At 33.2% G+C, this 12,224-nt stretch overlaps 1 protein-coding gene across 1 annotated transcript in view; it reads left to right on the top strand.

Moving 5' to 3' along the window:
• Positions 1-1,035: 1,035 nt before the first annotated feature.
• LOC114923521 (protein SIX6OS1-like) overlaps positions 1,036-12,224 on the top strand; it is a gene marked incomplete at its 5' end in the record, with an annotated part of 20,331 nt that continues 9,142 nt past the window's right edge. The window contains 11 exons of the mRNA XM_029286600.1: positions 1,036-1,092; positions 1,711-1,767; positions 2,214-2,340; positions 3,444-3,533; positions 4,287-4,474; positions 5,409-5,451; positions 6,560-6,739; positions 8,204-8,337; positions 9,406-9,485; positions 10,010-10,086; positions 10,186-10,247. Of these exons, the coding sequence (XP_029142433.1) occupies positions 1,036-1,092; positions 1,711-1,767; positions 2,214-2,340; positions 3,444-3,533; positions 4,287-4,474; positions 5,409-5,451; positions 6,560-6,739; positions 8,204-8,337; positions 9,406-9,485; positions 10,010-10,086; positions 10,186-10,247 (1,095 nt within the window). The remainder of the gene's footprint in view (positions 1,093-1,710; positions 1,768-2,213; positions 2,341-3,443; positions 3,534-4,286; positions 4,475-5,408; positions 5,452-6,559; positions 6,740-8,203; positions 8,338-9,405; positions 9,486-10,009; positions 10,087-10,185; positions 10,248-12,224) is intronic.

Genomic DNA, 12,224 nt, shown 5'->3' with positions numbered 1-12,224 from the left:
AATTGCCATAATTTGCTGCTGGGTCTCAGTTTGCAGAAATCAACAAGCACGGGTTTTTGTTTTTTTCAAGTGTGAAGATAAATCTAGTTGCTGATGCCTATAGATCACATTATTGTCAAAAGAGCTGGTTCAAAATAAATACATTTAGGGAATACTGAAACCCTTTCCTATAAGGAAAAACAAACAAATAAAAAAAGATGGCTAAGTGGGCAATGAAGAGATATGATAAAGGAAGGGTACAATCCAGTTGGTTTGGTCTGTAAAGATTTTTTAAAAAATCCAGGAGGGTATTTTTTAAATTTCAAAATTATTTGACATATGGATCCATGAGTGGGGACTAGACATATCCAGGCAGGGGCAAAGGATGGGGCATCCTTTTGCTCAGCACTATGCTTAGAAGAGCAAAGGGGCAGAAGCGCAGCGTCACAAAAATTACCTCATATTAGCAAGCCATTTAGAGACTAACTATGGAGAGATACAGCAGGTGACCCCCTGTTTGTGAGAAATTATCTCTAAGTCCATTGGTCCTTCTGACCCACCTTCCTGTGTTTGGCTTGCCTCACACTTACCTGCTCATGAATTAGATGCTACCTCACTTAGATAATGCTCCAGTGATGGGGGTATAAGAATTTTCTACAGGCTTCAGATGGATATATTGAAAAGATTATGTGTTTTTATTTGTATCTGTGATAATACTAAACTCTAAAAAGAAATTGAACAGTAACTTCAGCAGACCAAAAAGTAGCCACTACCCTAGATATATATATATATATTTAGCTGTAGTTTTTGTTTTGCATTATTAAGTTTTTAAGTACATTGTTGTATTGTACACAACTGTCATGCACAACTTGAGGCACTGATCTTACTTCTCCATCTGCATGGAGGCTAAGAGTGATCAGACTTACACTGCAGGATTGGGAATAAGGATTATAACAATTATTAATGAATAAGTTTGAATATAAGAATTAGAATAAATTAGAATAAATCAACAAACAATAAAACAAATATTATTTGATTCTCTGTTTTTAAATTTAGGTTGCAAAATGGCTGACACTCTCTTAAGCAATCTGGACAAACTGCTGCTACAACTTGGTAGGTTGGAAAGTTTCATCCTAAAAAATAGTCACCAAAAGAAATTTGTAACTTTTTATCCCAGGTATTCAAAATTTTAGAATTATCTGAATTAATTGTACAGATGGCCCTTATATAATCTCTTTATGAGAGGATGTAACATTACATAGAAATGACACTAGTTATAGTCTCATTAAAGCATTTCTTGGTGCAGACAATGGTTTAAGAAATTACATATGGAGCAATGTTGTTTGGAGCAGAATAGAATTACAACTAAAGATCATTCAGATGTTTGCAGGTCAGATCTGTTAACCCTGAACTTTTCTATTACTTCTCATTTTCAATTTGCTTTTTCCTACTCCCCATTTCTATTATTTTGCCTTCTGGCTTATTTAAATGGATATTACAAGGGGACGCTGTAAGCAAGAAAAATAATTCTAAACTGTAATAGTAAAAGTAATTTGGAGATACAGAATTAGAGCCAGAATAAATAGGGAAAATTGCATACTATGATTCAACTACTTAAATTCATGTAGAATGGCAATAAAAATTGACCAAACTATGACTGAAAATGCATATTTCTTTTTTACATTTAAATTTTATTTATATCAATACAAAACATGTATATATCTTGTTCAGTTTTTCAGCTTGAACAAGCATCTTACTCAAAGGAATATGAAAGACAACAGATACAGCGTGAGTATATTTTATGAATATATAAAAAGGATGTAATATTATAGCAAAACATCATGCCATGGTTCAATTCATGGATTTATTTTTACTTTTGCAGACTGAGTTTCATTTTGAATATTTAATATTTCATGAATATTTAATATTTCATATTATAGAATATTTTATATTCTTACTACTTTTCCCATAGCAGCTTTATTTCTGCCTTCCAATATCTTAGATCTATTATCACTTTAGTTATTTTCTCCCTTGCAATTTTCTCCCTTACATTTCTGCATGTGATATCATAATACAAATATGAAATGCTAGAGATATTTTATCATTTCACAAAATAAGTTTTGTCATTTTGGTGTCACTGTGGTTGGGAACAGATGCTTATGTCTATGCTATGTCACAAAGTGTTTGTTTCAATCTTAACTTCTTTATATACCAACGTAAAAAATTATTTTCAGTATATACTGCAAACATTTTGAGGGAAAAGAGTGAAATCTGCCACCTACATGAAGAAATAAATAAAAGTGAGGAAGCAATTCTTAGCTTATGCAGACAAAATAATACTAATAAAGAGAACTGTAACATGTAAGTATATTGTATATACTTATATTTATTTATATAAACCATTTTTATGCTTTTCTTTTTACTTTATTCTTCTCTTCACTGGAAAAATTCTCAAAATCACTAAAAAATAATCAATAAAAAGAATTGTCTATAATAACACAGTGATGTCTAAATGATGCCAAGTGATCAATGACATCATCACATAATAATGCAATTATGCTATTATGTCACAATACAAGTTACAAATATGTAAGTCATGACATTTATGCAATGATGTCATATCTGCTTGCACTCCTTAAAATTGCTTCCAGATTGCACCCAAAGGAAATTGTACAAAGCTGAAAATATGCAGAGTAATGTAACTCAAATCATCAAGGGGTTAAAACAATTTTCCTTTGAAGAATGTTTGCAATATTGGAGGCATAATCAGGATAAAGCAGTTAAAGGAAAAAATGGAAAATAGCAAACTGATAACATTTAACTTGTCATTCAAAAATGCAGTGCACTAGAACATAATAACAGAATTGGAAGGGACCTTGGAGGTCATTTAGTCCACCTCCCTGTTTGAGCAAGAAACCCTATATCATTTCAGACAAGTAGTTGCCCAGTCTCTTCTTAAAAGCATCCAGCGATGGGGCACCCACAATTTCTGAAGGCAAGGCATTCCACTGGTTAATTGTTCTCACCTTTAGGAAATTTCTCCTTAGTTCTAGTTTGCTTCTCTCTTTGATTAGTTTCCATTCATTGTTTCTTGTCTTGCCTTCTGATACTTTGGAAAATAGGTTGACCCTCTCTTCTTTGTGGCAACCTCTTAAAAATTTGGAACACTGCTATCACGTCTTTCCTAGTCCTTCTTTTCACTAGACTAGACATACCCAATTCCTGCAACCATTCTTCATATGTCTTAGCCTCCAGCTACTAATCATCCTTGTTGCTCTTCTCTGCACTCTTTCCAGTGTCTTAACATCTTTTTTATATTGTGGTGACCAAATATAAAAAAGATCTTGAGACTCTGGAAAGAGTTCAGAGAGAATTACAGTATATTATAGCTTTGTTACTTCGGACAATTCTTATGCTGGCTCAACAAATAGATAATTATTATTATTTTAAACTTACTGATCTAGCTGGAAACCAACATATGTTATTTTGAAAAAACATGAAGAATCTTTACAGAAAGAACTTCAGAATTACCAAGAAGCAACGGAAAAAGACAAGTATGCAAAGACATTTGAACATTTGAAAGACATTTCATTTTACGACTTAAATATCTGTATTATGTTTACTAACCAGAATAGTATAGAGTTTTTAAAATCAAACATATTTTTATTAAATTAAGAAAAATAAAATTAATAAAATATATATAGTACAGTGCTAAAAGATTGAATACATAAGACTGAATCAATCAATGACAGAATTATTCTGAAATAATATAAAATATTATTTTAAGGGGAAAGGGTGATTTACAAACCCACATTATGGGAAAAAAAACATTGAAATTACAGCCTTATATCTTTTGGCAATAGGGATACAGTCTTTTGGCAGACTGTATTCATGATATATAATCTGCCTTTTAGGAATCTGAGAGCTGAAGAGCAATGTCCAATGATCTATTTTATATCCAGTGACCTACTAGCCATATTTTGTTAAATGATTAGAAATAGTTATATTCTGAATAATTTGATGTTCTGTTCATTAATAAATGGAAGTGAAAATTGCATTTGAGAACAATATAAAGCATTTTTTCATGGGCAGTTAAATTAGGATGCCACATATGTTAATAGTAATAATATGTATTAATAATAAATACAAATTGTCAGAAATATTCACAGTTAATTAAATAATAGCATATGGTGTTAATATTGTTGCAAAACTTCAGTTGAACAGAGTGTATATTGTAAAATGTGCTAATCTTTTGAAAATACAATTAATCACCAGTGAAAAATGACTGTATTTTCTTGTTTTAAAAGAAAAATGTACCAGGATTATATGAATCAATATCAAGAAGTTTTCAGGCAGCACCAAGCAAAATATTTAGAAACTACAATTGCCCGAGAATATTATCGTGAAAAAAAAGAATATGAAGAAATTCAAGATCAAGTTCAACAAAATTCCAAATTACTTAAGCAGAAAGAAGCTGAATTGATAGATCTTCACAGTAAAATATGCTTTAAATAATTTTAATTTCATTTATGCAGAGTCTTTAGTTATGCAGACTATGAGTTAAAATAAACATAAAAGTTAAATTATTGTTTCAGAATATTTTCCCTTATGGGCATATTTGAAATGGCATTTCCCCCTGAAATTAAAAGCTATTGATAAAGATTGCATTAATCTGAAATCTGTCATATTATGCTTAATGTGTCTGTTTGCTTTTTTTTTAAAAGACTACTTATTTGGATTAATACTGTATTTTATACATAGATTAATTAATTTTTCATTCTCATAAACTTAATCTCTACATATTCAGTTCATAAACACTTTCTAGAACTGCTGATTTGGGTTTCTAATTTTACATTTTTTCCAAAATACCATGAGGTTTGTAAGTATGCATAAATGTATCTATTTACATCTCCCAAAACTAATATGCCAAAAAAAAGAAAAAAACTGGACAGGATTGGTATGAAGTAGAATTGTTCTGAGACATAAAATTTAGGTTTAACTAAAATTGGAAAGAATTAGCAAAATTCATATACTGAATGTGTTCAAAGAAAAAAAAGATTATCTTAATAAAAGAAGAGATGGGACAACAACCATTAAAAGATGTATACCTGAGTATCATGAATATTGTGTTACTAGACATAAATTCATAGAAACTAGATTGGTGGTGATAGCTTTCTGAATGATTTTTAGTATATTAGGAAGGAATTGTGGTTCCTGATAGCAATAGCAATAACTCTCACCCACTCAGTAAAACTGCTATGTGAGCAAAATCATATATGGGTGTATTAACTAATATTACTGCTATTACTATTATTAATAACTATTTCTACTAGAACAATAGAATAAACAGCTTGGACCGTTTTCCTTCTTTGCTGTTTAATAAGATGCAGAACAGTTATGGGATTAATTCATTACCGTCTTTTTTCCAGAACCTGGTCCTTTCCAGTCACTTTCTTCATGGGCCACACATATGTATCCATTCAACTCCTATTGATTCTATCGTGATAGTTGCAAGCTGTTATGTCAGTTGATAAGCACATGTAGCAATAATGTATTTTGCCATTTAAGAAACTAACTAAATTAGAATGACGAGAAGTAATTGTGGACAATGCTCATATATTCAGGATACGTAAGTGTAATCAAGCTCCATATAGGGAAATAGGAAATACTAGTTTAAATTTGGTTTAAAATGATTCTACTTAGTTAAATAAAAGACTATCACAATAATTAGTTATATATTATTTTTAGAACTACTAAATGTAAATTGTTATCCATCCATTATACATCGTGCATCTTAAATTTTGGGGATAGAATTTAAAGCAAATTTGGCTTATAGCCTATGTCTAAAAATGGACTTATGCCCTCACTATTCTTCATCTCTCCCCCTATATGTCTCTAGTTTTGTTTCAGTAGCTCCCTCAGTCCAATAAACCAATTTGAGATTTGAGGAGGGATTACACAAGAGCAGAGTAATTTGTTTTATTCCTGGATACTATTCTATCAGAGTATAATACCAGTGTACATGCATTCAATACATTGATGCAATTTTATTTCATGTTTTATTTGAAATGGAATTAACATCACTAACTTGGTCCCGGATTTATAGAAGCTAGCAGAACTTCATCTTTTCAAATGTTTTATGTAATGTTTTCTAAACTTTTGAGCATTTAATATACAAATTATACCATGGCCACTAGACTGCACTGTAGCCTAATCCTCAATGTAATTTGAAATACTAGGACCAATTGTTGGAAGTCAATTTCACATAATTAAAATGCTATATGAAATTAACACAATATGTTGCATGTTAGTTACAAGTTAGCAATTTTTAAAATATTTGAATGTGTCTTATATTGTATACTTTGGGGGGTAATAACAAATGATTTATCAAGATGTTAATCACAAGATGGTAAATTTGGATGGAGAATAAAACTATCCAAATTATGGAGAATCAATTCATTGATTTCAGGTATTTAAATGAAAATGAACTCTTCGTAACTATGAGCAGAATTGTGGTCCCTTTTAGGTTTTTATTTGAATGTTAAATTGTATGTTTTATTGACTCCTTAACATATAAAAGTGCTTCTCTGCAGCAGAACACAAAGGAAACTCTTACTCATGCAGCAGTTCTCAAGCAGCAATCAGTTGAACTTGTCAAAACTGCAAAAGAGCTAGAAAAGAAAATGAACTACTTCAAAGAGGTAAGTGCTTATGTTGCAGTCTATGTGAACATGTCACTGCATCAGATCACAGTGGAAAAGTAATATATTAGAGCATGGGTGTCAAACTCGCCACGTCACGTTATGTGTCGTGACGTATCGTGACTTTTTCCCCGCATTGCGGGACCTGGGGTGGGTGCGGCCTCCACATGATGCAACCGGTCCATGGACCGGCAGTTTGACACCCCTGTATTAGAGACTGGAGCGTCTGAAGTATTTCTGAAGGTGGGAATCTAATCTAAGCAGTGATTAATGAATAACTATATTTATAACTATAACAGAAAGGAAATGTATTTATAGGAAATACATTATAGGGATAAGTGAAGCCTAACACCTAGTTAAGTACATTCTGCCAGGAGAAAAGTCAAAGACTATTTGGTTTGTGCATGTATGCATGGAAAGTTAGACAGAAATAAGTGACTTCAGATTAGCTGTGTGACTCACAGGGTTAGGGTGTTTTTTTTTTTGTTGAGGAAAATAGGAGGAGGAAGATGCTCCTCTATCTTGAGTTATTTATAAATGTAATAAAGATGGGATAAAAATAAACAAATAAAACATTTGCACAAAATAAATGCATTTTATCTTTTAGCATTTAGGCAATGTTACACAAGATCAAAAGCATACTGAACAGATGGAAGAGGATTCTAATGTGATAGAGGAAAGAGCAAAAAATCAAGAAAGAAAGAAGGATTTTGATGAAAGGTGGCATTTTAAAATCAAATTTATCACACTAAAACATGAGTTATAAAGAGGTTACTGAATGTTGAAATCTTTACTGTCCAAAAGCTTTCCCCCTTACAAATTCATACTATTACAAATTGTATCTGCTTTACTTACTATTTTGCAGAGATATTTCTGTTCTAACAGGTTTAAATACAGATTTTCAATATAATATTTACACATAAATTGACTAGTGCAAAAAGGTTCATATTATACTTTCCTAATGTGAAAGTTCCCTTGCAGTGATTACCTTAGAGTGGAATAGAGTCATCTTACATTGCCTAAAAAATATAAAAAATAGCTACCGTATGTGATCCTGGGAAAAGGTGTGACTCAGTGGTGGGATTCAGCTGGTTTGTACCACTTCAGCAGAACCGGTAGCTACTTTTTGTTGCCCAGGCCCAGAATGGACTTCTGGAAGGGGCATCCACACAGAGAACCGGTTGTTCACATATTTGAATCCCATCACTGGTGTGACTGTTCTAAGAAGTTGTTGTTGGCTCCTAGATCAAAACATTTGCAGCAATAATGTACTTGTTTTCAAAAAGAAAAGTTTCTGTTAACAGTTTTAGTCATAGGTAGGTCAATAATTCTGTAACAATTTGGTATTTTTCCTATGCTTCTCATATTTCTATTAAGCAAGTTGCTCAATAGACATTATCCAGTGAGGACATTAGATTAGATTATCCATTTTTGTATATTCTTATCTTTTATTTCAAAGTAAAATAAAAGATGTGTCTCATATATTTCCATGTTTCTTTCATTGATTTAAAACTTTCTTTCAGCTTGTTCAAAGAGAGTCAACATTTATTGAATGAGAAAGAACACACATTTAAACCATTTAATCTACCTAGCATTTTTCAGAAATTAGTTCAAAGTGTGCCAACTGTGAAACCACTATTTCAGATCACAGACAGAGGTAACAAAATATTAAGAGATTTAGCTGTGAGATTTTGAGGTATATACTGTACATCTGAATATTGTAGAATATATTAAGGTACTTTCCTGCATAATTTGATATCTTTGTTGCAGGAAATGCAGGTGTTTCTATATCAGTCATACTGGAACTAGTTAGTCAAATACAACTGACTATTTTTTGTTTTCTATGGTGATATGCCATCTTTCCCTTTCAAGGGAGAGAGAGACACTGTCCTGCTCTGAGCCCATAGAGCTCTGTTTTGCCCTATTTCTCCTCTTACAAGAAATAAATGTCACCTCCTTTGTGGGCATACATTTCCAAGAGCCTGGCACCATTTTTTAACCTAGATGTCATCACTAGCTCAAACTGAACATGGACAAGATTATTGTATTTCTGAAATCTAAATTGACACAGAACTTTTCTTAAAACCTTTTATCAGTATAGCCATCAACATTTGTAATTTTTATTTGATGAATATTCACAGAATCCATCTGTTCTTCATGGCTGAGATTGCATAGCTGCTGATTCATGCCATGATTTCTCTCATCTGAATAATTCTAGTAGAATGCTGGGCAGATTATATCCATATTTTTCTGTTGTTCTGAGCCTCACTGGACTACCCTTAGTGCCCTCTGTTTCTACTGCCTATACTAGCTGGATGTTTGCAGAAGGTCAGCACAAAGTTGTATCAGCATGAAATTTGTAATCCCTACAGCTGATTCATGTCCTACTGCTCCAGCCTCTGCCTTGAGTCATTGCAAACACCTGATTTCTCTCCTAACATGTTTACAGGTTATCTTTTAATCATGTTGGAATAAGGGGAAAACACTGCGTTAACATTGCTTCAGCTAAAAAAAAATTAAGCCTGGAGATAATACCAAAAAGGTGTTGCCAGGACAATTTTGTGTTATGGTGGGTGCAAATAGTGAAAACCCTACTCAAATATTGTAATTTTTTTTACTATAAGATGACTACTACTATGTGATTACCCTTTTGATGTCACTTTTATATTATTCCTATGTGAGAATCAGCTGAATAATATAGAGTTCATAATCATATATAATACAGGTGCAGAAAAGAAAGAGGACTTGGCAGGACAGTCCATAGTGACTAGTATGTATTTCAACCATGTAGAAAATGAAAATCAGGTATGCAAACAAAAAGCAGAATGAATAATATGCATTCATGAGTTCAGCACAATAAAATGTATTTAAAAATATTGTAGTGCATCTAAAGATAGTTTTGCAAAAATCATTCTGTTTTAATTCTATTGGGATTCTTTTTGTCTAAGTATGAGCAGAACTATCTACTGTATGAAGTCCTTTAGATCAAATGCATTTTGTTTCCTTTTAAATACAGTACAGTATAGTACACAATTTCATATAAAAACAGGAAAGTTACTTAAAAGATAAACAAGGTCCAAACATCCAATGTTCAATTCTTTAAGACATGCTAAAAATAAAATAAATAAAAACAATAAAAACAAACAAAAATACTGGGATTTTACTACAACAATTTTCCTTCCAACAAAAAGGGTAAGTTAGAAAGAATGTAGTAGCAGGGAGGAATAAGAGTCACTTGAGTATTATTTTTAGTGCTCTAGGAGAATGAATGAATCTTCTATCAGAATTTTATACTCCTCTTAATTTGAAATACATTTTTTTTGTTTTAGAAATGTCATAATTCAGAAACCAAGATTGTAGAAACAGATTCATCTATAACAAATGATCCCAAAGAAATATCAAATAGGTAATTTTTCAGTCATCCTACCTTCATTAATAATATGTAGTTTATGAAAATATATGAAGATAATTCTGCTGATGTAAATTATTTTCTGAATTGTTTCAGATTATTAGCTAATCAGAAGAACACACTTACTAAACAGTGCTTTAACACTGAAAATACAAAAGGTAAAAACTGTTCTATTGCTTGTGCTTCCAGAATGTTGAATTCCAATATTGCATGATCACTTCCCCTCCAAGGTTCCTGTGGCTTCAACACCTATCATTTCATCTCTGTTAGTAAGGATTAGATTGAATATGGCTAATCCCCTATTTCCCTTTTCTACTTTTTGGGAGACAAAGTTGTCTGCTAGGTTTGTCAGGAATCTGTTTGATCTTCCACTTGGTGCAGAATTTGTCTCCCAGTTGATGTCAGGATAATTAAAGTCCCCCATTACTATTGTGATGTGCTTCATACATACCTTAGTTAGCTGACTAGCAAACAGTTCATCTATTTTCTCTGTTTGGTTGGGTGGCCTATAGTATACACCTATGGCAATGTCATTTCCCCCCCTTTTATATTGACCCAAATGCATTAAGACAGTTTTCATCATTGTTGTGCTCTATTTCTGTAGAGATGTAGTTATTTCTTATATAGAGAGCAACTCCACCTCCTCTTTTGTTTGGTCTGTTTCTTTTAAATAATTTAAATCCTTCTACCTGTGTGTTTCATTTGTGGGTTTCATCCCACCGTGTTTCCTTAATGGCAACAATATCATATCTGCCCTCATTTACCTGAATTTCTAGTTCACCCTGCTTACTGTTCATACTCTGTGCATTGGTGTATAGACATTTGAGTCCTTTATGACTGACCCTGTGTTTATTTTCTACATAACCTGTGTGGTGCCTGAGTTCCCCTACTTTTTTACCACCTGTTTGGTTAGTGCACTTTGTGTGGCACTCACTATTAAAAGCTTGATTTTGCTTGACAGCAAGATTGATATTCTTGTCCACATACACATTTATGTTACATGCACTGATAACCCTATAATTTTTAGATTGCCGGGGACAATTAACTCACTGTCCCTGTTGTTAAATATTCCTCCAGAAAATTTGTGAATTTATTGCCAAGTAACTCAGTCCCTTTGTTGGATGGATTCAAACCATCTCTTTTGTACATTTTTTCATTGGACCAGCTACAGATATTGTGTAACCAAAGCCTTCCCCTTTACACCATTCCTTTAGCTACATATTGAATTCTGCTATATGCTGGCCTTTTCCATTTTGCTCCTTATACACTGGTAAAACCTCTGAAAAATTAAGCCTACAGCCTATCCTGCTAAGTTCCTGCCCCAAGCTCTGGAAATCATTCTGAAGAGAGTACATCTTTTTGGGACAGATCGTTAGTGCCAAGATTCTGGGCCCAGTGCTCTTCAACATCTTCATCAACGATTTGGACGAGGGGATAGATGGGGAAATCATCAAATTTGCAGACTACACCAAGCTGGCAGGAAGAGCCAACACTCCAGAAGACAGGATTAGGATACAGGAGGATCTGTACAGACTTGAACACTGGGTGCTATCTAAGAAAATGAAATTCAATGGTGAAAAAAGTAAGGTTCTACATTTAGGCAAGAAAAACTAAATGTACAGGTATACAGTAGTATAGGGGATACCTTGCTCAATAGTAGTAACTGTGAGAGGGACCTCGGAGTCCTAGTGGACAATCACTTAAATATGAGCCAGCAGTGTGCTGCAGCTGCCAAAAAGTCCAACACAGTGCTGGGCTGCATTAACAGAGGGATAGAATCAAGATCATGTGAAGTATTAATACCACTTTACAATGCCTTGGTAAGGCCACACTTGGAATACTGCATCCAGTTTTGGTCACCACAATGTAAAAAAGATGTTGAGACTCTAGAAAGAGTACAGAGAAGAGCAACAAAGATGATTAGGGGACTGGAGGTTAAAGCATATAAGGAAAGGCTGCTGGAATTGGGTATGTCTAGTTTAATGAAGAGAAGGACGAGGGGGGACATGATAGCAGTGTTCCAATATCTCAGGGGCTGCCACAAAGAAGAGGGAGTCAAGCTATTCTCCAAAGCGCCTGAAGGCAGGACAAGAAGCAACGGGTGGAAACTAATCAAGGAGAGAAGCAACCTAGAA

Source organism: Protobothrops mucrosquamatus, unplaced genomic scaffold, assembly GCF_001527695.2.
Source record: "Protobothrops mucrosquamatus isolate PMUCROS unplaced genomic scaffold, P.Mucros_1.0 scaffold4213, whole genome shotgun sequence".
In the NCBI taxonomy this organism is placed as follows: domain Eukaryota; kingdom Metazoa; phylum Chordata; class Lepidosauria; order Squamata; family Viperidae; genus Protobothrops; species Protobothrops mucrosquamatus.
The sequence above is the reverse complement of the archived record's forward strand: the minus strand, read 5'-3'. Positions and strand labels throughout refer to the sequence as shown.